A 27,264-nucleotide genomic window follows, 5' to 3' on the forward strand; every position below is an offset into this window, starting at 1 on the left:
AAAAATAATGTTTTATGAGTCAAAGGAACACAGTTTCCTTGGATACCTTTGTTTCGACCACAGTACCTAGAGCTCATTATTCAAGACAACTGGAATAAACCAATTGAAACTCAACCTTCTGTAGGACTATGCACCTTCTATATATTGTCACTGAGAGGGGCCCCATGTGCATTCCATCAGCAGGAGGTGGTGCTGGTGCTGAATGTTCCAGCAGGCAGAAATATTCCAACCATGAATCTTGGTGACTCAGGGTTACTGACAGTTGCTCCCCACTTTAAATCCTATGGAGTGAAAATCACCACACAATAATAGAAAACTATTTTTTGCAGACCAGGTCCCATGTGAAAAAAATGCAGTGAGTTTCTTATGATTGGATCTCAGGAGGAACAAGATGTCATGGGTATCACATCTGCCATTTCAGTTAAGGCATAGAGGGCTTGATTTAACAAATTGTTGAATTTATTTCAACAAAGTGTTTACATGCTTAGACAATCTGTCAGACGGCTTCTCAGCATGCCATGCAATTTCTAATGATCCATTTATGTAAACTTCACTTGCCCTGTGTAAGGTGAGCCTTGTCCCTGTGGATTTGCAGGGATGTCTGTTTAAGAGGCTTTGTTTTGTTTTGCTCTAACTTAGATGAATCGTCTCATTAAATACAATGTCCTCATTCTTAGCACATTATCATATTCAGTCCATGAAAAGCATCTCTCTTACTTTATCTATTTATTTTCCTTCTTCATTCTTGACCCCAAAGTCACTAATGGATGTATTTCATAAAATGTCATAAAATAAGCATATATCCTCATGAAACATGTGGTGTTGTGCATGTACTTTAAATATCATTTAAATCTGTTTATATACCACTTTTAAGATACAGCAGAGCTTCTAATTCAGGCTCTATCCACTATATTTTAATTGTCAAGTCATTTTCTGCTGTTGTTATTACTGTTGTCAACAGAATCTTATTTCTATTTTATTTTCAAGTTTGCTAATTACTGGCCTAGAGAGAAATGGTGTCTATTTTTATAAGTTGATCTTGCATCCAGAAATTTTGCCAAGTATTTTTAATAGTTCTAAGATATTGCCATGTTGAAGAGATTGAGTATCTTCTTATACTTCTTATCCCTTAGCACTGACACAAACCTCCTCCATGATGTTACAAAGTAGTACTGAACAAGGAAATTCACTGCAGTGAAAGGCTGTAAAGAAACAAATTTTCATCACCAAGGGACCATTTGGATAAACTATGATATAACCTCTTATTTTACTATGGTAAAAAAAAATCTCTGGAATATATGGTTGACTATTTCTCCCTTTTATCTTAGAAATATAGGAAACTTCTCCCAAACCATCTCCTCCACCTCTCATCCTATTCAGGTTCAGTTTCAAACGGATATCTCCATTTGGTCCGACTAAAGCCAGGACAATCAGCTCCCAGAGCAAGCGTCACCTGGCTTTTCACAGAGCTTGTGTGAGCAAAGCTGCTTCTCCTCCCCTTGCTGATTCCCATAGGATGAACTTTTTGCCCATGACTCAGTGCTATAATAGACCCAGGGGTAACCATCAGGGAATGTGACATGACTGAGCTCTGACTCTGGAAATACCCTCATGTTCTAAATCACAGAATATTTTGACAGCATTACGTGTTTAGAAGCCTCTACCCTGGAGTGGTTTTAGAAGTCACCATTGTCCAAAATAAAAAACAAATATATGTAAAGAAAAACAACTCACAAACTTCTTATTTTCTCCAAAATGAATGTTTGAAAAATAGAATTATCAAATTCCTTAAAAATATTTTTTTTTTATTTTTATGGGTGGATATGGGAAAGCCCTAAGCACAGGTATAATGTATATATTTGAAATCTCAGAATGGGGGCAAGCATTGTTTTTGCTAAGACAATAGACACTCTACTGGGTTTGACCAAGATTATGTGGTTAGTTAGTAGTTAAACTGAAATTCTAGACTTGCATCTTACATTCTCTCCACTAGATTACACTGCCCATATACTTAGTTGTGTACACAATGTGTGCAGGTATTGGGACAGTGGTGGAAAGTATCTATAAAACACAAGGTGACTTAATCTGACTCAAGGAAGACAGGGATTCTGAAGGTCAAGATTGACCTGGCATCTCTGTGCACAGAGTTACTATGTGGAATACACATTCCCAGGATCCAAGTCTCTGGAATTTGGAATTCTAGAGTGAAGCACCACCCCCCAGAGTACCTTGGACCAGACAGGAAGCTATTTCTCACCCAACTATCACAGAGTAGGGCTTCCCGTGCTGTGATGAACATGGTACAAAAATCAGACTCGGTTTTTGGGGCAGAAGGCATTGAAGTGTCAGTCCATCTGCCATGTCTGGTATGAGCATCAGAGGAGAGAGAGTGTGAAAGAGATGGCAAGCACCGTATGGCTTCCATGGAGTGAAATTTCTCAGTGTCACAGATGGATGCTGAAACAGACCTGGATGCCTGAATGTAGTTTTACAAATCCTTCAGTCTTGGGAGCTGATGTTTCGGCCCAACCTGGGGAAATAAGGAGCCTCCAAAGTAATACAATCTTAATCAGATAAATGTTCTTTCACCAGTTATTAATTATCAGGAAAGTCAATAACAGGATTCAACTGAACAAAGTCCCAGGGGCTTCTTGTTCTCGTGTTAATGCAGGTATTTATTTTCCAAAATTTTTATTTCAACACCGCCATCTAGTGTTCAGTTCCCTGATTTACCAAACCTCAGAATATCTGTAGAAGAGAATGCTATTTATTCAATCTTAGAAAGATCAATATTCTCTACCTAAGGAAATGTCCTGACATATTGTTGGGAGAAAATTACATCAGATGTAACTTGCCTATGTTCATGTATGAATACACAGCCAGTATAACTCCATATCACATACAACCACAAGAATGGGAAGTTATATTCCATGTGTGTATAATATGTCCAAATGTACTCTATTATTGTCATGAATATCCAAAAATAAAAATAAAAGTAAATAAATAAATAAAATAGTAAAACATTTAAAAAAGCAAATTACAAAATGGTATGTTTATGTGGATCCATACATGGGACTATTTATGTGCATCTGTATCTGTACAAATTTTTTCATATGTTTTTATTGCATAAAGGTCTAGAAACATTCTCCAAATTATTATTGATGATTATTTCTGGTTGGTAGAATTTGGGGATTTTTCAAATTTTCTTATTCTTTTCTGTCCTTCATTTTTTCATAACACTAGTCAATAATTTAAGTAATCGTGGAAAAGACATAACTTTTTAAAAGACCAAATGAGCCCCCAAGATAAGAATTCATCCAAAAAGAACTATTTTCTAAATGTAATTACATTCAACTGATGTTTATTGAGTGACTATGCAAAAATGTATTCTTTTGATCTTCAAAAAAGTCAGACAATGTCCCTCTACCATATTAGCTACCATTTAATGAATGTTTGCTATGGTATGCAATATACTAATCACTGTATTCTAAATCACAAAATAATCCTAAAGACTAAACTACTAAATCCTAAAGGTGAGAACACTTTGACTCACAGAGGTTAAGTAACTTCCTCAAAGTCATAAAGATTATATGGCATTCAAATCCAAGTCTTTCTTCTAGACACGTGTCTAAGAAATTACCACATATTGTGCACAAGCACAATAGAAAAGGAAGTAAAATTTGTTCAGTGATGTTAGTCACTATTCCCTAACCAATAATCGATGAAGTGATATATCGTAGCATACAACCACATTACAGGCAAAGTTCTTTGTACAAGATTTCCTGAAGTAGAAGAGATGGGAAACAAAATTACTGAGTATGTTGAGCACAAGTTATGTGTCAGGTCCTGTTCTAAAAACTTCATATGCATTGAACTGTTTAATCTTCCAAATAACCCCATGAGTAGCATGCACAATTATCATTCTCATTTTGCAGAAGAAGAAAGAGTTCAGAAAGGTTAAGCAGCTTGCCCAAGACATTAGCTAGTAAATAAAAGGGCTGGCATTTGAATACATGTTTGACTAACTCCAAAGCTCGCTCTCTCGCTCTCTCACTCTCTCTCTCATGCGCACGTGCTGTCCTGGGCATAAGGTAGTACAGAAAAGGATCTCAGATAAGGATTTATTTCAGATGAATAAATGAAAAATGAGGCTGCTGTTGTCCTCATTTTGCAGAAGACATCTGGGACCCAGAGGCTTGAATGCAAAACTGTCCATGATCCCTGAGCTAGTCAATATGATTAGAATCCAGCATGACTGGTTCTCAGGCATTCCCAGACTCTTCTTGACACCTGAACTCACCTACATGCAAGAGTATGTTAACCACAAATGGCTAATGTATTCCTCTCTTATTGGAACAAACTACTATAAACATGGTAGCTTAAAACAACACAAATTTATTATCTTACTGGTGATGAGAAATCTGAAATAGTTCTCACTGGACTAAAATCAAGCTGTGGGCAGAGTTGTGTTCCTTGGTGATGGCTCAAGGGGAGAATCCATTTTCTTGCCTTTCCCAGTTTCTAGAGGCTGCCCATGTTCCTGGTTTCATGGCTCCTTCATCTTCAAGGCCAGCCATGGCCAGTCAAGCCTTTTCACATTACATCTCTGACCTTTTTCATCATTGCATCTCCTCTGTCTCTGCCATTCTTTCCTCTCTCTTTCACCTATTAGGGCTCTTGTAGTTGTGTTGGGCTCACTTGCTAATCCAAGATCTCTCCCTATCTCAAGATCCTTAGCTTGATCTCATCTGCAAAATTCCTTTTACTATGCAAAGCAGCATGTTTATAGGTTCCAAGGATTAGGACATGGACATCTGCTATTCTGCCTAACAGTTAGCACACTGATTATTAGGGATTTTGCCTATTTCAGATTACAATTTTAAAGATTTGTACCTACATTTAGTTGTCTTCATTAAATCAAAAATGAGTGCTTGAAGGAGAGGTTTCTATTTAGAGTGTAAAATTGTCTTTCACAGAGAGAAAATCCAAATTTCTTTATTTTTTTGGCAAAGGGCTCCTGACCTTCCTGAAATTTTGAGCTTGGAAGGTTATATCCCATACCCTTCTGAACTGTATGCTGTTTCCACCAGACCAGGATCTACATGGAGCAACTATCTCCTTTACTGTTTCCTACGGTTTTCCATCCGGGGAAGTAACAAGGTAAGTCACAGGTGAAGGGGAGAAGATGGAAGCTGAGCAGGTCATATGGAACAAGGAACAATGCAAGATAAGGCAGGTTAAAAGAAAAGGAGTATGGGCATTAAAAAATCATGGAACAACCATGCAACCATTACCCCAGGCAAGACACAGAAACCCAAGATAGTTCCCCCTTGCCCTTTTGCAGTGACTTATATACCCCCAAAGCACCACCATTCTGATTTCTAGTTCCATAGATTAGTTTGCCTGGTTTTGAACTTCATACAAATGGAATCAAACAATATGTATTCTTTTGGCTTTTTGTTTTTTCACTCAACATAAACATATGTTTTTGAGATTCAGTCACATTATTATATGTATCTATAATACGTTCCTTTTATTGTTAAGTACAATTCTGTTTTAGTCAGCTTTTTCTTGCTGTTGTGACTAAAAGATCTGACCAGAACAGTTTTATAGGAGGAAAAGTTTATTTGGGGGCTCACAGTTTCAGAGGTCTCTGTCTGGGCCACCCTGAATGTGAGCTAAGTACGCCCCCCTTCATTGAGTAATAAAGGGATTGAACTGGCAGCGCATGCAGTGCAAAGCAAGTGGGCCTTCCCTCAGCAAGGAAGTGCAGCTCTGGGCTTGGGCATCACCCATTGGAACGGGGCTACACCCCCCTGTTTCTTGTAACACAATCCCTTGCCTTATTTGGGTGGTATATTCTATCGAATGTCTTTTCCCTAATAAATACAGGGGTTCGGGGTAGCTCACTCTCTGTTGCCTCCCTAGCTCCTCTTGCCCTCCAGGGTGGGAGCTGACCCCTGAGGTCACAGAGCCATGTTTATGTGGTGTTTACATTGCCAGCCTAATTCACAGGGAAAGACTCCATCGCCCGCGAAGGAAGTGGGCAATAAGTCTCAGTCCATAGATAGCTGGCTCCATTCCTCAGGGCTTGAGGTAAGCAGAACCTCATGGCAGAAGAGTGTGGCAAAGGGAAGAGGGTCACATAATGATTAGAAAGCAGAGATAGACTCACTCACCAGATACAATATATACTCCAAAGTCACACCTGCAGTGACCCACCTCCTCCAGCCAAACTCTACCAACTTTCAGTTACCACTCAGCTAATCCCATCAGGGGATTAATTCACTGATTGGGTTATGGCTCTCCTAATCCGATCATTTCTCCTCTGAACCTTCTTACAGTCTTTCACTCGTGAGCTTTTGGGAGCACCTCACATTCAAACCATAACATATTCAGTTTGTGAATTTGTCTCAACTTGTTTATCCATTTTTCTGTTGATTAACATTTGTATTATTTTCAATTTTTTTGTACCTTACAATTAAAGCTACATTAAGCATTCTTGTTAATAGAAGACCACTGTACTGATGACCTCCATTATCTGCAAGCCAGGAATTGTCTCCCGTCTTTAGCACAATAGAACAGTATATTTGTAATAGGCGGAGATCTGGTACATATGCCACTTGGATAGTTGTACCTGAAATCTGATATTTCCTTGACTTACCAGAAGGTGAAGAAGTAACAGAAATACAGTAGACCATTCTGAGTAGAGAAATGCATTTACTTTTTATGCATTCAGTAACAGTCGTACATATGATGGGTGATTCATTTCTCTTACTGGTAGGACCTACATGGTAGTGTGATCCTTCCCGTACTTGATGCTACTTTCCATTTGCTGTCAGTTTGGAGATCACTGAACATGGACTTTGGGCTTCTCTGAGAGGAGACTTCCGCTATAAAACTTCTAATATCTTATCCAGAGTCATAAATTCCCCTGACTCGACAAAAGGTGGCTCAGAAACTCTAACCCATGGACTCTCCAACATGCATTTCCAATATTAGACAAGCTAGAATATTAAGCAGGTGATTGAAATCTGCCCGGGTTGTGAGGAGGAATGTCAGGTTGGGGAAAATTACAAAAAATGCTGTATCATACCACTTATCCAGCATGAGGGTTTGCTAGGCAGGATATGAATGTAAAAAAAAAATATGAAATATTAAGGTGAAATGGAAGAAGTCCAAGCAATCAACCACAGACTACAGGCAGAGTAGAGAGGAGAAAATATGTTCCAGAAGGGGAAACATTAAAGTAATTATAGAATAGAGCTCAGGAAAACTTGAAAGATAGGTGTGCTGGGTTTGAGAATATCGTGCTCAAAAATAGAGAACATGGGATTTTAAGATACCAAAGCAGAGCATTTCTGAGGGATGACAAATTTTCAATACAATATGAGAGAAATTAAGTAGTGTTTGGCATTAAGGAGACAAAGAAATTGTTAGGTTCAAGTGTGTGGGGGGGTCATCTACAAGGGTACAGACCCTCTGTGTGATAGAGGATGTTAGGTAGAAGAACTGTAAACCAAGTTGCAAGATCCTTATTGAAGGCTGGAGAGTGAAAAGGAGGCAGAAAGGGGCCACACCAAGAGGCAGAAAGCATGAAAGTAAATATGAAACATGAAGAGATACGATAAAAGGTGTAGTCATATTTGTTGAAATATATTTTATTACTTTGAGAAAAATATCTAACTTTTTCATTGGGACAAGAATTGAAAGAATACTGTTGGCAACAATTATATGGCAATGGCAATAAAGCACAAATAGTTATTAATTCCCATCAGAGAAGATTCCTGGTGGGTACTATATTTTTAAAGAAAGCTATTCAGATTTTTCAAACTTGATGATTTATTCTTAAGTGTAAATCATCCTGCTATTGTAATGAAATTACTTTCCAGACAACAAATTTGTAGGGAATTTCTCTTTTTTTGGCAAGGAAGATACCAGACAACCACCCTAGATTCACTGAGAGCATCTTCCATTCAGAAAGAGAGAGAATAGCTTAGAGTCATTAAAATTAGTCACTACCCCCAGAATCTTATGTGGAGTCATTTCAATTCCTTGGAGGCATCTCTCCTATATTATTTTTATGTCATTCAAAAAACTAAGGGTTGCATCTCTGAGGAGGATTGGTGGTTTGCTGTGTGGGGAGAGTGAGAATTATTTTGTGTTTTGAGAATTGAACCTTTTTACACTGCTTGAGTGCTAAAGAAAATATGTTGGTAGTTCTGGTCAGCAGGCATTAAACAAGTCCTACTTAAGTATCTGAGTCCAGATGACACTTAAGAGATAATTATATATAAAATAAAATGCTAAATATTAAATGCTGCAATATCCCTGGCCAAACTTCAACAGGCTTGGATCGCTCACTCTCCATCAAAGAACCACATCAATTTGTGCAGATCTGAATAAACACTGGCCTCACACAAAAAAGGAATAACATCCTCTGTGAAACTGTGGAGAACTATGTTGAACTTTGAGGACCAAAAAGTGTAAATCACATCACTTTCTCAAGGCTCACTAAGCAAAAGGCGAGCCAGGATTGCACCCACTTCCACTCACAATCACTGTGTGGCGCTGCTTTGTACTCTAAAGGCTGGTAGGCCAGAAGAAACCTTTGGTCAGCCGAGCAGACACCAACCTATTTGTGAACTCCAATTCACCAAGGTTGTTTTTTGTTTGTTTGTTTGTTTAAGTTTTAGATGAAGAAGTCTAACTCTCACAGGGTTGAGTATAGCAGCACATTAGTTATTCTGGCTGGCTTTTCCAATAGCTCCCTGGGTAGCAGACTTATCTGTGTCTGGAAAACAGCCAAAATCTAAAGCTCAGAATTTACTTTCAGATCCCCAGGAACTAAGAACACTCTCTGTCAGGCTTACACGCTACCAAGTCAACTCTCAAATGGTTGCATTTGGTTATCACTAATTAAGTGCAAGGAGATGTTAATGTTTAAAGCTCACAATTATGTTGGTTATAATCAGATCTCTATGTATCTAAATAATAACAAAATAATAATGATATTTTAATTTAAAAACAATACCTTGAAATTTATTCATAATTTTCTGCCCATATTATTGATTTTACTCTTCAACAATGATAGATAACACAAGAATTGTTATTATACCATGGCACTATATCATGGAACCTAAAAATGTAGACCCTGGACTTAGATAAAGGAGAATCTAAATTTGATGTTTGTTTAACTTCCTTAAGTCTTTTTACAGTCTTAGGGATACACATAAATAACCCAAGTTTCTTCCCATCCCAGCACATTGCAGAATTGCATTTGTATGTGCCTTTGAATTTAGATATGGCCATCTAATTTGCTTTGGCCAGTGAAATATAATAGAAAGTGATATATGTTGTTTCAGGGTAGTAATTAAGAGGCAAGGAAGAATTTTCAATTTCCCTCTGTCCCTCTGCCATGTGGTCCCATTGGCCTGGGTCCCAGAGTGAGGACAACTTGAGGCACACTCAAAACGGAACTGTAGTCTGGTCAAAAATTAAATCTTTGCTGTTTTAAGGCAATACAATATTTGGCATTGTTTGTTACAGCAGCATAACCTAGTCCTTTCTCACTGATTAAAAACCTCAGTTTCCTAATTGTAAAATTGTGATATAAATACAACATGCTTAAGATGTTATAAAGTTTAAGTCAGATGACATGTTTCTAAAAACTTAGTACCCTTCCATTCACATACTACTTCTAGATCAATAAGAGATACAAAAGGGAAAGTAGTAAAAAATCAGCTGATATCATCTAGATTTTTAATAATAGAACAAGGTCCTTTTCCCCAAGCAGTCATCTGGAGAGTCTGTAAAATGTTAATCATTAATTCAAATATGCATATTCTGGCTTCCAAATGTAGTCATTTTCACCAATATACATATTAACACTGTGATGACCAAAATTTCCCTTCTATTTGATATGCTTGTCATTTTTCAATAACAAGGTCTAATTGTAGGAAATTAAGTCTACTGACCTAGACTTTACTTTTTCCAAACCAGAGTAGCATTTCCTCATCAAGTATCTTCCAAAATTCTTCATTCAGTCCCATCTTAAAGGATTTTAAGAATACTTCCAGCGAGACACTAATGCAACTAATAAAACTAATAATTAATAATCCAATTAATGGGATCCACATCAGCCACAACATTGGACAATGTCCTAAATAATAAATTACCCTCTAGCTCTTACATCAGAGAATTATTACTACTGACCCAAACTTAAAATGGCATTTCACAAGTTTAGAGTCTGATAGAAAATGGAAAAAACATAATTAACCAACAAATGCCTGAATATCTGTTATTTTTTAACATTTTTAGTTGTAGATGAACACCTTTATTTTATTTACTGATTTTTATGTGGTGCTAAGGATTGAACTCAGTGCCTAACAAATGCAGGCAAGCACTCTCCCACTGAGCTACAGCCCCTGACCAGTCTCTGTTATTTTTAAGAGTTGATGTTTGGTTATGCTGAATATTAAAAAGAGCGTTTCTAACCTTTCTCACTGCATTAAGATTTTTAGTATACCACAAACTAAAATAAGGCATGTTTTGCTCTGCTCAGGCTGTTATAACAAAAATATCAAGTGGTTTATAAACCTGGGAGGTTTATAAACCACAGAAATTTATTTTTCACAGTTCTGGAAGCTAGGTGGCTACTGATTGTCTGATGAGGCCTCCTGTCCAGTGTGTAGATGGCCATCTTTTCACTGTATGCTCACATGCAGAAGTAGAAGGGAGCTTTCTGGTGCTCTTTTATAAGGACACTAGTGACTCTGCCCTCATTCCATAATCACCTCTCAAAAGCCCACCTCCAAATACCATTACTTTAGGGATTAGGCTTTAACATATGAATTTCACAGAGACACAAACATTCGCTCTAAAGCAAGGCATAATTTCTGTCCATAAGGATCTTATCATTTCATTAAGAAGATAATATATTAACATAAACTGTTAAGTAAATTAGCAATGCAAGACCTCAAATTCAACATGTTCATAGAATCCCAAATATCCCATACTATATAAAGACCCCAAACCAACTTTTGAAGGCCCTCAGTTGCTCAATAAGCTTATTTTTCAATGAGTTAATGAATGATGCTGCCGCCAATCAACAATTTATTTCCACTGAGCAATTGGCATTTATGTAACTGTTTGGCTATTTTACCTCATCTTGCCCATCTTATTTTATAAAAAGGAATGATAATATTAGTTCCATATAGTAGTGTAATTCTTATAAATGTAATATAATAGAACAAAACTGACAAATGTGTACATTTCCAAAATGTGGAAATAATGAAAGTGGTGTATCCATAACCTCACTGGATTTTCAAATGAGGAGGAAGGAAGCAATAAAGATTGAGCATAAAATACTCACAAAACGCTGAACATGCAGAACCTAAGTATGTGTCTAAACTGTGAGTTGTAAGTAGACCCCTATTCTCATCCTACACAAAACTCAAATCAAAATGGATCAAAGACTTAGGAATTAGACCAGAAAACTTATAACTGCTAGAGGAAAACATAGGGTCAACACTCCATTATGTAGGCGCTGGCACTGACTTCCTTGACGAGACCCCCAAAGCGCAAGAAATAAAACTATGAATCAGTAAGTGGGATGCCATCAAACCAAAAAGCTCCTGCACAACAAAGGAAATAATCAAGAATATGAAGAGAGAGCCTACAGAATGCCATGAAATCTTGGGCAGCTACTCCTCCAATAGGGGATTAATATATAGAATATACAAAGAGCTTAAAAAAACTTAACACCAAAAAAAAAAAAACCAGATAATCAATAAATGAGCAAAAGAACTGAATGGAAACTTCTCAAAAAAAGAACACGAATAGCCAAAAAAATATGTGAAAAAAATGTTTAACATCTCTAGTAATCAGGGAAATGCAAATCAAAACTACACTAATATTTCATCTCACTCCAGTTGGAACGGCAATGATCAAGAATACAAACAACAATAAATTCTTTGAGGTTGAGGGGGGAAAGGTACATTTGTACATTGTTGGTGGGACTGAAGACTAGTACAACCACTCTGGAAAGCAGAGATTTGGAGATTACTCCAAAAACTAGGGATGGAACCATCATATTGACCCAGCTATCCCACACCTTGATATTTTCCCCAAAGATCTAAAATTAGCATACTACAGTGAGAAAGCCACTTCATTTATAGCAGCACAATTCACAGTAGCTAAATTGTGGAATCAACCCAAATTATTAACCCATTTATTAACCCTGTCAATAAATGAATGGGTTAAGAAATTATGGTATATATTTACAAGGAAGTTCATAATTTACAATTATGGTATATATTTACTCAGTCATAAAAAATGAAATTGTGGTCTCTGCCAGTATGGACAGAAGGGGAGAAAATCATGCTAAGTGAAATAAGCCAAACTTAGAAACTCAAAGGTCAAATGTTTTCTCTCATTTGCAGAAGCTAAAGTAAAATAAAGGAAAGACGGGTGGGAAGGACAGGACAACAAAAAGAACCAATCAAATATATAATAACAGATGAGTGACTGGAAGTCTAGTGTAGTAGATGAAGAAGAATACGGAGAGGAGAGGGAGGGCAGGAGGGAAAAGGGGGGGATCATGAACTGAAATCAATTTCCATGTTTGTATGATTTTGTTGAGATGAACCCAGCCACGATGTGTTACTATAAAGCTCTAATTAAAAAATTAAAATAAATAAAATGTGAGCTATAGTTGGATAGTCTAAATTTCTTGGCTAGCTTGAAATAAACCTCCTTTTCCTTTATAACATGAAAATGTATTGTTTTGACTTGCCTATTCAACTCTTATTCACATTTAAAGGAATGCAGTATGATTCTGGTAGAAAATGATCCATGTGTATCAGCTGAGTGCTACAAGAGGGTAAGCAATATTGACACCCTAAGGAGGGAGACAAGCTTGTGGACTCCATCATCTAGGAAGGGGGAAGAGGACTGGAGCTGAAGCTTGGAAAATGAAGTACACATTAGATATACAAAGATGAATTGGAAGAAGAAATCATGTGTAAGAAGAATTGTCTATAAAGTATATGAAGACAGAATGCAGTAAGCATGTGAGCATAGACCAGGAAGGAGGCTTATTGATTGAATTTATGTGAGAAAGCAGTAACAAGATATAAGATTGGAAGGTAAGAACAGAATCAGTTAGGTTCAGATTTTATTCTATGAGTAATTAGGACCATTGAAGGTTTCTGGGTCAATTGAGCATGCTTTAGAAAATTTCCTCTAGCAGGAATACATAAGGTTGAAGAATTATAGGAATGTGTAGGGAAAGAAACTGTAGACAAAAACTCAATATATTAGAAGATATAATAATTAATTTTGTGTCAATTTGACAGCTAAAAGATGCCCAAATAGCTGGTAAAACATTTCTGGGTGTGTCAATGAAAGAGTTTCTGGAAGAGATTAGCTTTTGAATCAGTAGACAAAGGAAAGCAGATTTCCCTCACAAATGTGGATGGGCATCAACCAAACTCTTGAAAACCCAATTAGAGCACAAAGACAGAAGAAGGTTAAATTCCCTCTTCTTGTTTGAGTCATCTATCCTGTTCCTGGACATCAACCCCCCAGTTCTCAGGTCTTCAGACTTGGACTGGGACCTACACCATTGGCACCCCTGGTTCTTAAGTTTTGGAGCTTGAATTAAAACTACACCACTGGTTTTCTTGGACCTCCAGCTTGCAGATGGCATTTTGTGGCACTTCTTGGCCTCTACAGTCACAGGAATCAACCCCACTTAATAAATCTTTCTACTCTGCTTCCTGGTTGCTTTCCTCTGCCATGATATTCTGCATCATGTTGAGCTCAGAGCTATAGATCAGTCATCTATGGATGACCCCAAATAAGTGCTCCCTCCTCTACATTGTTCTCAGATCTTTTTGTCACGGTGACCAAAAAAAGCTGACTAAAACAGAAATTGATGCCAAGAAGTGGAGACATTGCTGTGACTAGCCTGACCATGTGATTCAGAAGCATTTGGAGCTGGTTTGCAGGGGGGAGGAATTTGAAAAAGTTTAGAGATGCAAGTTTGAAAACCTTTAGAATGTTTTAAGCAGAGCTTAATGGATGAAATCTTGGATGAAATGGGGTGAGAACTCAGAAGACCAGAATGGCCAATAGAACTGTGGACAGTAAACACTGGGCTCATGACATCTCAGAGGAGGAGGACTCTACTGGAAATTAGATTAGGGGCCAATTCATGTTATGTTGTGGTAAAGAATTTGTCTACATTTTCCCCATGTGCTGAGACTTTCCATTAGGCTGAATTTAAAGAAGATGGAATAATTATCTGGTGGAAGAAATTTCTAGGCAGCATAGCATTCAAGCAGTGACATGGATATTGCTGGAAGACTTTAGCCATGTTTACTGTAATAATCAGGAGCAGAAAGCAGAGCAGAAAGATTTTAAAATTTGGCAATTCAGCTTGAAAAGTGTAAGTAAAACTATGGCCAGGGAAGGTGTAGTGGTTAAAGAGATTACACCCACTAAAGGAATGCTAAGTACTTTACCCAGAAACAATTTAAAAAGATGGCTTGAGGGAAATTCATGAATTGGCAAAACCATATCCATCTCAGGTTCAAGGATGTTAAAGTCAAAATTCCTTTGAGAAGAGACCACTAGGGTGCCCTGTTTGCAGAGGTATCTAAGAAGTTATTTTCACCAGGCTCAGCTGCCCAGGTACTCAGAGGCTGCTGGAGCCATGTTCCCAGGAAGGTTGGTTACCCTTAAATGGAGGCAGAACTTGGCATTAACCACATAGTGCTTGTTCTCCAGGAATGCAAGATAGTGGAGGTAAGGAGTTGTGGAGGCTTCCATCAAGATTTCAAAGGAAGGCCTGGGAGGTCAGGCAAAATGTAGCAGGGTTAGAGTCCCTGTGGGGTGCCCCCTGAGATGGCGATGCATAAAGAAGTGAGAAGGATGCCAAAACTATAGTAGAAAGTCCCAAGATTAAGAGATGACAGCAATACAGGGCATCTTCTGAGGAAACCTGCAGGAATGGAGCAGAAACAAGTCAAGAGAGAGGCCCTGTGGGCTGCAATAGGCAAGGCCACAGGGGTGGAGCTACACAAGGCTTTTGGAGAGAACATCATAATGCCATATGCCCTAGATACTGGAAGCGGAGCTACAGGACTTGTTTGTCCAGCCGGATTTCAATCTTGCTTTGGTTTCATCCCCTCTTTCTGTGCTCCTGTTTCTCCCTGGTGGAAAGGAAATGTTTACTCTGCTACTATATATTGGAATGTGTAACTTGCTTTTTGATTCTTACTGTTACAGCTAAGAGTTTGTCTTTAGTCTCAGATGAGATTTTGGACTTGGACTTTGGGACAATGCTGGAATTGTTAAGACTATGGGGACTCCTGGAAATAGACTAAATGTATTTTACATGGTGAAATGGGCATACGCTTTTGGAGGCCAGGGGTAGAATGTTAGGGTTTAGATAAGAGGTGTAATCCCAAGAGCTCATGTGTGAGATAATGCAAGAATTTTTAGAGATGAAATTATTGGATTATGAGAGGTATGACCTAATCAGTGGATTAGCCCAAGGATATGGATGAACTGGGTGGTAACTATAGGCAGGTAGAGTGTGGTTGGAGAATGTAGTTCACTGCGGGTGTACTTTTGGAGTTACATTTTGTCCCTGTAACCAGAGCTCTCTTAGCTACCTGGCTGCCCTGTCATCGCTGCTTTCCTCTACCATGCCCTTCTGCCATGATGTTCTGCCTCACCTTAGGCCCAGAGCTATGACGTTGGCCATCTATGGACTGAGGCCAATGGAAGCATAAGCTCCAAATAAGCTTTCCCTCCTCTATGTTGTTCCTTTTGGATCTTTTGGTCACAGCAATGAAAATCTGACCAAAACGGGAGTCCAGTTTTTTCTTTTTTTCCCCTCTCTTTTCTGTTTTAGTATTTGGGCTACCTGAAGCCATTTTTTAGTTTCTGTTTTGTGTGATAATCCATAATGTAGACCATTCTAGTGACTGTGGGAAATGTATGTGTGGGACATATAAGTTTGCTAGGGTTACCATAATAAAACACCACAGACAGGATGGTATAAATGAATAAAATTTATTTCTCACATTTATGAAGTTAGAAATCCAAGATAAAAATGTTAGCAAGTTTAGCTTTTCCTAAGGCCTCTCTCCTTGGCTTCCAGACAACCACCATTTGCTTTTGTCCTTACACTGTCTTTCTGCTTTCTGTGTGCATCCCTGGTATCTCTCGCCTTCTTATGAGAATATACCAGTCAATTTGGATTAGGGCCCCAACCTTATGATCTCATTTAACTTTAATGACCTCCTTGCAAACTTTATCTCCAAATTTCTTCACATTGTTTGTAAGGTCTTCAAGATATGAATATTGGGAAGACACAGTTAAGTTCATAAAGGAAGGAAGGGTCATAGTAGTCTGCTTCATAGGCAGTCATCTCTGAGAGAGTTCCTGAAGGTTAGGGTTCCTCAAAGCATTCATTCTGATACTTTATCTAATGTATGCAATCACATCCACATGCCCACAAACAAATGTGTGTACACATGCGAAATCCAGAAAGAAAATGTCTGAGAGTAGTATAGAGGTAGAATCAATAATCAGTAAAATCAGTAATCCATAGAATAGAAATTAGGAAAAATTAAAATTATTAGAAACAAAAAATGATTAATAAATTTGAAATTGTATTGTGAAACAAAACATGCAGTTACATAAGATTTTGTATGTTATCTGACATTTATGTTTTCTAAAAGATAAACAGTGAAACATGAGAAATAAATAAAAACTCATTAAAATCTTTCTCTGTATCTCTATCTATATGCCCTATTGGTTCTGTTTCTTTAGAGAACAGTGATTAATACAGAAGGCTATAGGATGAGTATGAAAAAAAGTAATGAGAATTTGAGCTAATGAAAGAACTGAAAATAACAAGAAAGACAGTTGTAAGAGTTATCATCAAAGAATAGCCTGTTGGTGCCTGTTGGATGTAATGAGTGAGAAAAAATCTAATATAGTTTCAAAGATTTACATCTGAGCAACACTAGAACAGTGCAACTAATGCAATATGGAATTCAGAAGTGGATGCTCAAAGGTGAGAGGAGATGACAGAAGACGAGAAGGGAATAGAAATCACAACATTCTTCAATTTGATTTCCTGGGCTTGAGGCAATGGTGGGATAGTCAGCTTCAGGAATTTCCATATTAGGAAGTTTTAGAACATTCTAAGGACACAGGCCTATTACTAAACCAATAGCAGACTGAGTTCAGTCTGTCTTTAACGCCCGCAGTTACCTTTCTTGAGTTCATCTTCACCCCAGGTGTCCAGGAGTCTCACCTTCCTCAGTTTCTTTCCCCATGCCAGTTATCCCACCTTGGGGACTTATTTAAGCACCCTCCTATGCTCTAGCTAGCCTTCTCCCTAAGAGACTGGCACGTGGTCGCTAAATTCCACGCTGTTAAGAGAATGCCTGGTTATCCACAGATAGATCTCCCCAACAGCGTTTGCTGGTCTAGCCTGGAGTCCTCCCGCTCTGCCCCCCACAAGGAGATATGGACTTCAGCCATGTTACTACATCATAACCAAGAGTACCCAGGATAGTGCACTGGGCTCACCAGCCAAATTAGCCTCTCTGCTGAGCCAAATCTGCCTGCGCTGGCATGTCTCCCACTCTAGTTAGCAAATCAGGGGACCAACCTTGGCCCTTTCATGGCCTATGTGATCCTCCAGATTGATAACAGAGAACAAAAAACTGCTGAACACCAACTGTGTCCAAGTATGGGTACCCAATACAATCAAGCTAACAGAGGGGAAATGAAGTTCTTCAGAAAGGCCTTTGGATGTTGCCAGAGGCAGGGGCAGAGTCCCTGAAACTGCTACTATCCATCTTATTGAGAATAGCAATTCTTAAGAAAGTAGATCTTGGTGAGGTTTGTTTTAGTGATGGGGTGTGTGTGTGTGTGTGTGTGTGTGTGTGTGTGTGTGTGTGATCTCTAAAGGTGGATGCACTGAACTAGTAGGATCTACAGAGGATCACAGGCCAAAGTCAGATTATGAATCTGAAAGAATGTAAAATAATCAGGCAAATGCGGAAAAGCACAGAAAAGGTGGCATTCACAAGGAAACTGTAGCTACTAGCATTGCAAGCTGTCTGTGTCATACCTTGTGTATAAACTCTGGCCTCCTCAGTGAGCAGGCAGTGAGTGGCAATAGCAGATTGAGTGACCAGTGCCTGGAAACATCTAAATGCTTGTTTATGGTCAGTGACAATGATTGTTCAAAAGGTCTACCTTTTTATATCAGTATCAGGTCTACCCACCCTCCTTCAATCTTCAATCTCTCCAAAAGTGTCTGCATTTCAGACCAAGGTTATTAGAAGAGGGCATTATTTAAATCAAGGAATAAAGTACATAGTGAAAATTGTTGAGCATGGGGAGAAAAAACCTTGGGGCATTAAATTCTACAGGTTCACACATGGAAGGGCAGGTTACATTCTGCTGTTTTGAAGAGGTTTCATTCCCCTGATATATCTTTTATATAGCGTCAGAGTTTCCAAAACACCCTTTATATGACTACTGGAGAATTGCATGTTCAGCATTACCTAATTTGCTCATAAATCTCTTTCCTTTTAATCAGCTAAGTGGCTATCTGCTGAATTTCCCTGATTTATTGATATCTTTTGAGGGCTGAGGATATGTCCAGATACTAAGTGATTCAATGAGGATGAAATGGCACATCACCATAATTATGATAGAAACGAGAATCGTGACTAGGCATGCAAAACACCTTGTGAAGACAAGAGTAGACAGTTCTCTTTAAAGGGAAGGCTCCAGAGTTGCAGGGAAAACATGACCAAGCTAGTTTTTCCACAAAAATCTTCCCAACAGCTCTCAAAAGAGTAGCATTTGCATTCACCGACTCAGCAGTCCCACAAGAACCGTGATCCCTGAGAATATACTGAGCAGGAACCAGATTCTGGCTAAACTGAAAAATTTTAAATCTGCATCCTGTTTCTACTTAGCCCCCCAAATCTGTGTGAGCTGCTAAAGGTGTTTCAACTCTTCTGAACCCCCAGTTCTTCAACTGTTAAGCAACAGCAATCTCTGCTGAGGAAATTCATTATACCTTTTTTAAAAGAAAATAGATGTGGAAAAAAAAAAGATGCAGGAAAAAAAATACACTTGGGGTCTGGGGTTGTAGCTCAGTGGTAGAGCACTTACCTAGCATATGTGAGGCACTGGTTCGATCCTTAGCACCACATAAAAATAAATAAATAAATAAATAAAAGGTATCATTTCCATCTACAAATTGAAAAAAAAATCAAATACGCTAACAGGACAGCATGGTGGTGCTATAAAATGACACTGTTATTTATATCACAATTTCTGGATTGTTACAATTGTTAAAGCGCTACCTGCTGGAAAGGCCACTGATACATATCAATTGGATGAGATGCTGCTACCATCAGGTTAGAACTGTTAACTGTTACCAAAGAAAACCCAATTTCAAAATACAAATAGTGAACATGGCATAGGCAAAGTCCTCTCTTCTTATAGTGCTACCACAGTCCAGTTGCCCAATTTATCACATCTATACAATACTCGGGAACATTCTAGCAACTCTCTCATTCATAGGGGTCTTTTTTAATGCCATGAATATCTATTAAATTATTGAAAAATCAATATTGTTCTAATAGGCAAAAAGAATTTAGAGAAGACTCTCAGCTTAAGAATGTGGTGTTTCAAAAGCCTGCATATGCTCTTGATTTTCAAAGGAATCACCACATATTTAAATATTTATTTATTTGTTTGTTTGTAATTTATAGTGCTGGTAATTGAACCACCCAGGCATGCTTTACCACTGAGCTATGTCCCCAGCTCTTTTTTAAATTTTTAAATTTTGAGACAAAGTCTAGCCAGGTTGCCAAGGCTATTCTCAAATCTGAGATATTCCTGGATCAGCCTCCTGAATAACTGAGATTACAGGCATGCACCACTGTAACCTGCTCAATGAGTACTTTGTCATAAAAATCTAGCATGGTGGTGTGAACCTATAATTCCAGCTACTCAGGATACTAAGCCAAGAGGATCAAAAGTACAAGACCAGTCTGGGCAACTTAGCAAGAGCCTGTCTTAAAAAAAAAAAATGTTTTAAAGGGGACAGGCAGGTCTGGGGATATAACTCAGTACAGAGCATTAGCATGGCATGCATGAAACCCTGGACTCAAACCCCTGTACAAAGAAAGAAAGGGGGAAGGGAGAGAGGGAAGAGTTTGGGAAGGCAGTTTTAATAGGTTTCAGAGAATGAAAGTATATTTATTCAAAAAAGTAAAAATCCCATTGTGGCCATTCAGATTCCTCCAAATGACCTGTAAGCTCAGTATCAATTTCCCTCAATCCCACAGTAGCCCCCAAATAGGTATGTCTGCCTCACCTCACAGGAGACATGATTCTAAAAAATTGGAGATAAAAGATCTTAAATATATGAAGTCATTTAATGTCCACCAGGGGATTCAGTGAACCTAAGAAAACACACAATAACTATATTTTGTGAATTCAAAATCTTTATTTAGCCCCAATTGTTGTATTATACTTTTATAAAAAAAATTTTTTTCAAAGTTTTCTGAAAGTGTCATTTTGGTGGTTGATATTATACTGATGCTGCATGTTAACACTTTACATTGAAAAAGAATCATAAAAATCTCATGGCATTACAAACATTTTGGTAGGAAGTAGAGTCCTCTATCAACTAATGGAGGCTTCCTAGGCTCTGGGGCATACTATTCTCTGAAAAATCATTCATTTTATGTTTTCATTTTGATGATAATCTATTTTCTTTACCAGTTATACAAATAAAGTTTTCTCCTTGCTGTGATAATTTGCTGTAACAATAAAATGAGATCAATAGGGAATATTTCTGGGATTCATGAGAATTTTTGTTAAAGGATGGTATCCACATATTTGCTCAGGTTTGAGAAATCTTGGCATATGGCGTGAAGCTGAAAATGTAGAAGGGATGTTCACCGTCACAGACTTTAAGATCACAGTCTGCTCTGGGACCTGGAATGAAGGAACAAATGTGACCAGTGAGGACCTGGGAATGATGGAGGAGAAATATTTAAAAAGAGAGAGAGCATACAATCGAGAGGGTTCTAGGCTACTACATTCCAGTTTCATGCTTCCATATTATTCATTCTTTTATCTCAGAACCTCTCAAATGCTGCCCCAGCCATTTTCCCACCATATACAGTCAGTGGCCAGGACTCATCTGTGCCCAAAGGCCACAAGGCCTGTGGATTACTGCCTCAGCAGGACAAAACCCCAAAGTTTCCAACAGAGGAAACCTGTTCCAGAACCGCCCTGGACCATCCCTACTCCTGAGCACTTTGTCCAGGCTGGACAGCCTGCTTTCAGACCCTGCCCAAGGCTGGTTCCCTCCTGGGTATTCCCCCATTCTGCTCTCTCACATGTACCTCTGAGATACCCGCAGCAGGGCCCACACCTTGTCTCCCTCTCACCCAAAGGTTTTGGTCCTTATCACACAGAAGAAACAGGTCCTAGTCTTGGGTTCTGCTCTATTTTGGTATATCTATTTTTGATACATTGTTCAGTGTTCCTTTCTAAAATCTAACCACTGAGTGCAATCCATGCTATAGAGGGTTCATTCCCCCAAGTGTCTCTCAGCAGTCCGTGGGTTCTGCTTTCTCCTTTGCTGCACAGGTGTGTGCCATCCTCTCCAGCTACAAGAACGCAGATTGGGTCTCTGGGAGACCACTCTCCTCAAGCTTCAGTCCAAGGTTGTCAATTCCAATGCTGGTGACTGGGGGCACATTGCTCTCCGCTGGCTCTGCTGTGCGCGTTGGGGTGGAGCAGTACAGGATAAACCCCACCATGATGACAGTAAAGGACAGAATGTAGAGTCCTGAAAACTGGGAGAAGAAAAGAACAAACAATGCAAAGCGCTCCCGCATATACACACCTTTTGTCTATAGTCCTTTGAAGGTTACCTTCTCTTTACCTATTTCTGAAAGTTCTGTAAGAAGAAGCTAAATGCCCCAGACCCTCCCATGTATACTGGTGAATGCACAGGCTATCGAAACACCTGGCACATCATCCAACTACAGCCTTGCATCTTTAGGGAAATGGAACCTTGCCTTGCTTTGTGATAATTTAGATGTACCTCACCCTGAAACCAATCCAACAAAGTGGAGGAAATAAAAGGCCATGATGATGAATACCATGAGAGAGCCCATTTCAGATCCTAGACACAGTTTACCATATTGTTATAAAACAGAAGGACACAGAACCTAAGACAAAATATGGATGCACAGATGTCATATCTACTCAATAACTTCTCAATCTGTGTATCATAATTTGGATCTTTCGTGTCCTCCATAAAGCTCATGTGTTAGTCAATGCAGGAATTTTTTTTTTTTTTAGAGATAGAGAGACAGAGAGAGAGAGAGAGAGAGAGAGAGAGAATTTTTTTAATATTCATTTTTTAGCTTTTGGCGGACACAACATCTTTGTTGGTATGTGGTGCTGAGGATCGAACCCGGGCTGCATGCATGCCAGGCGAGCGTGCTACCGCTAGAGCCACATCCCCAGCCCCAGTGCAGGAATGTTCAGAGGTGAAATGATTAGATTATCAGAGCTGTAACCTCATCAGTGGATTAATCCATTTGATGGAATAACAATTTGAATGGACTACTGGGTGGCAACTGTAGGCAGTGGGGTATGGTTAGAGGAAGTAGGCTACTGGGGGTGTGGCTTTGGACTATATCTTGGGCTCTTTCTTGCTCATGTGTGCACATTTGTATTCTCTCCCTCCCTCTTTCCCCTCTCTCTCGCTCCGCTCCCCCTTCCAGTCTGGAGCCAGCCAACCATGGACAGAACATCTGAAACCATAATCCCAAAATAAATTTTTCTCCTATAAATTGTTCTTGTCAGGTATTTTGGTCACAAGGATAAAACATCTTGCTATTTCAATAAATTTCATTTTGTTATACTAGAATGAATTATCCTGTTTCTGTAGGAAATTATTACATAGTAAAATTTATGATGGACTGACTACACAGATTCAGATTTTTAGAGCTAGAAAGTGACTAAGACACCATTTTTCAAAAGAGTCTGAAGCCCAAAGAGGAGAGTGGGGTGACGACAGCCACAAGAATGAACCTGCAGGAGACACTGGCTACCCTCTCTGCTCCCAGAAGGACCAACAGAACTGGAGCCCACTCTGACAGACACACTATAAGAATGCAGAGCAGTTTTGGTGACTTCTTCAAATGATCCTTTTTAGGAATAAAAACATCTACCCAGGGCAAAATGCAATATAGACAGAAAGCTAATTCATTGGGTATATATTCCAAAAATGACATCTGACATACCTCCCAAAATTTAAACAAGTTATATTAGGTACCTTGTAAATGTTCTCTTATATGAACTGAAGATCCATACAAAAATTCAAGTATTAAATAAATTAATAAAATCAATATAAGTGGTTCCCTCTTATCCATGATTTCACCTTCCTTGGTGTCTATTACCCAAGGCAACAAGGATAAGAAGAGTACAATAAGACACATTTACATAACTCTTATTACAGTTTATTATTGTTGTCAGTAGTCATCATTAGGGTTACTGTGCCTAATTTATAAACTTTATCGATAGATAGATAGATATGGGGTTCAGTGCCATTCAGTTTCAGGTACTCCCTGAAGATTTTGGAACACACTGTATTTGCTTTTATATTAGCATGACAAATAAAGCACAGAAAGAAAATTACTGAAGTCTAATCAAGAATGGTGAAGTAAAAATTATGGAAACTACATGCAGGCGAGGTGGCACATGCCTGCAATCCCAGTGGGTCAGGAAGCTGAGGCAAGAGGATCACGAGTTCAAAGCCAGTCTCAGCAATTTATCGAGGCTCTAAGCAACTCAGAAAGATCCTGTCTCTAAGTAAAATACAAAATAGGGCTCGGAATGTGGCTCAGTGTTCGAGTGCCCTTGAGTTCAATCCCTGTACCAAAAAATAGATTTTTTTTAATTATGGAAACTATGTAGCATAAGTAATGCGTAATTAAATGCCTAGGATTTTTTTTTCTTGATAGAAGTAAATTCAGTTCATGAATGGTCCTGTTAAACTGATTTTAAAATGAAGAATGGGGGTAGAAGGGCATGTTATGTTATTCAGGTCAGTAGATGTATTGAATTCACTTAGGTTTTACATTATGTCCATTAAAAAAGGGTTTCAGTAAGGGGATTACAAAAAGAGCAGTAAGAAAACAGAATGGGCAAGGAAAAGGAAAGAGAAAGATTACAGAAAGAGATGAAAAGGAAAGCAAGACACATCCCTAAAGGTAGGTTTGTGAAATAAGTGACCTTCTATGGAACACCATTGGGTTTGACATGCTAATTTTCAAAGGTGCTTATTTCCTCTTAATATTAATCTTCATAAAGAACAGAAAGGCCACAGCTCTCCTCCCAAGGCCCGACAGCCTTCACCAGATTCAAGGATGTTTCAGAGCCAGTGACAACATCAAGCTGAGCAGTAAAGTTACCTTCTTACCACTGGCTTTAATTCTTATATCTAGCATTTAGCACGGTATCAACACACAGCTGGTGTCTAACGGATGCTTGTAGGGGGAACATTGATTCAGAGACTATTAGGGGAAGTTAAAGCTATTTAGAATATCCTAATTTTTTTTTAAGGTAGAGTCCCACAATGTTGCCTAGGCTGGTCTTGAACTCACAGACTCGAAAAAATCCTCCTGACTCACCCTCCCACGAACCTGGCATGCATCTCTGCACCCAGCTCATTAAACTTTTAAAGTCAGTATTATAAAAAGCAATCACACTCCCCTGTAAAGTGTTCAGAGGTACCTCTGGGGAAAGCTATATAGTTTGTTCAAAACATACCCAATTTGGTTTGGTGGTTTTCAAATGTTCTAAAGAAAAACACTGTATATCACTCTTAGGAAGAAGGGTGATGAAATGGAGGCACCTTTATTAGAATAGAGACTGAGGGAGTGTGGTAAGTCTCCTAAACCCTTTTTCCTTTATACAATTCTACCCTTTGAGTCTAGATCTATACAGGAAGTTTCTGGTAGCCACTTTATTCAACAGGTATTTACTTAAGGTCGATTCCAGAGGAACAGAGTGTTTAAGATCTGACACAGACAAGTGTAAAACTTTTAAACCTCTTTTCAATTGTCTTCTTCAAAAGAATCAAAGTTATTTTGGCTATACAATTTTTTAAATTGGTGGTATACTGGGCTTCCTTTAAAAACTGTCTAAAATGCTAGGTGTTTTCATTACTCCCTGAACTTTTTTCTACCTCTACAATTTAGTCTGAAAATCACTGCAGTCCTGCTCTTTGCTCTGTAAGTCTTGAAATGGCCTTTGGACAAAAAACAATAAAATCTAATCTGAGTTAGGAGTTAGCAACTAGACCAGCAGGGACAAAGGACCATAAAACAAAAGAACTGGAGAGGAATATATAGACTGCAAGTTCCCATTCTAAGAATAATACTTTAAAGTCATGTGCCCCAAAAATGACACAAAAGGGGGCTTTTTCAAGGGAGATTGAAGAGCAAATATTTAAGGTCTAATCTTAATTACTTATTATTAAGAGTTTATTAAATGACATATTTGTTAAGATAAAGAGTTTATGATAATGACAAGGGAACTTCCACTTAGAAGTTCTTTCTTTCTTTTTTTAGTTGTAGATGAACACAATAAATTTATTTATTTTTTTAATGTGGTGCTGAGGCTCAAACCCAGTGCCTCACACATGCTAGGCAAGCGCTCTACCACTGAGCCACAACCCCAGTCCTAGAAGTTATTTCTTTAACCTTTGCTCCTTTTTGGACAATATTTTACTTATGATAGGAGAGTAAAAGTTAAGCTACTAGAGATAAATCAATATGTTTGGTTAAAAAAAATTAAACAGCACTCGTGAGACAGGTCATAAATTTTACTTTTGCCCCCAAATGCTTTGTTTGGGTACAGAAGCTATCATGGGCCTGGAAAGAAAGTATGGAAACGCTGCCATCCCCTAGTGGCAGTCATGAGAAATGCAACCACAGAACCAAGGAGCAGCTCAGTTATCTTAAGAAGTATTTTGTAGCCCTTGACAATTGGGGGTGGGGGGGATGGGCCTGTCAGGACCACTTCTCAGATTCACTTTGACATTTGTTACTTTTTTGTGATGCTTCCAATAAACTATAAATACTCCTTCTGTCTTAATTCAGTAATATCTTAACCAAGTCTGCAAAGATAAAATCTGGTTTCTGTCCTCCATCGCTTTGCAAGACAAAGGTTTACAGTTCATAAGCAACAATTTCTGAGAACCCAGTGAGCTTCATGTATCAACAGTTCAGATAAGAATGTGAGTTCATGGCTGGTTCCTAGGAAAGAGCATACATCAGCATAAAGGATTACTATGTGGATACAAAGTTTACTAGAACAAAGAAATATAGCTGCTATCCCTTACTGAAATTAAAATTATCAGGTAACTGCCAACATGGTAACTATCTGCTCCACGATTATGGAGAAAGAGAGCAAGCAGGTCAACCAGCTTCTATTGTGGGTATGATGTGGGGGGAAAGCTTCTAAGAGAGCAGTTCTCAAAGTGTGACCCAAAGACCTTTGAGGGAACCCCTTGAGGGGAATCTGTAAATTCAAAACTATTTTCACAATGATACTAAGATAATATCTGCCCTTTTCACTTCCACTGTCTTACAAGTGCACAGAGGAATGTTCCAGAGGCTACATGACATGTAATCACAAGGCTGAATGAAGAAGCAGATGCAAGATTCCAACAGTTTTCTACTAAGCTGAACATTAAACAGATTCTTTGAAAAGTAAATCAGGGCTGGGTTGTAGCTCAGTGGTAGAGCGCTTGCCTAGCCTATGTGAGGCACTGGGTTCAATCCTCAGCACCAATCAATAAACGGGCCAAGGAACTAAACAGACACCTCTCAGAAGAGGATATACAATTAATCAACAAATATATGAAAAAATGTTCAACATCTCTAGCAATTAGAGAAATGCAAATCAAAACTAATCTAAGATTTCAACTCCAGTAAGAATGGCAGCTATTAAGAATATAAACAACAATAAGTGTTCGTGAGGATGTGGGGAGAAAGGCACACTCATACATTGCTGATGGGACTGCAAATTGGTGCAGCCAATATGGAAAGCAGTATAGAGATTCCTTGGAAAACTGGGAGTGGAACCAGCATTTGACCCAGCTGTCTCACT

The 27,264-nt window shown here is 38.6% G+C and overlaps 1 protein-coding gene across 3 annotated transcripts in view; it reads right to left on the minus strand.

The window, feature by feature from the left end:
- Nucleotides 1–20,546: 20,546 nt before the first annotated feature.
- Slc35f2 (solute carrier family 35 member F2) overlaps nucleotides 20,547–27,264 on the minus strand; it is a 60,131-nt gene continuing 53,413 nt past the window's right edge. For all 3 annotated transcript variants that reach the window (XM_078046947.1, XM_078046948.1, XM_078046949.1), the window contains one exon: nucleotides 20,547–21,929. In XM_078046947.1, coding sequence (XP_077903073.1) covers nucleotides 21,741–21,929 — 189 coding nt within the window. In that variant the 3' untranslated portion in view covers nucleotides 20,547–21,740. The remainder of the gene's footprint in view (nucleotides 21,930–27,264) is intronic.

The sequence above is a fragment of the Ictidomys tridecemlineatus genome, chromosome 4, assembly GCF_052094955.1.
Source record: "Ictidomys tridecemlineatus isolate mIctTri1 chromosome 4, mIctTri1.hap1, whole genome shotgun sequence".
Lineage (NCBI taxonomy): Eukaryota > Metazoa > Chordata > Mammalia > Rodentia > Sciuridae > Ictidomys > Ictidomys tridecemlineatus.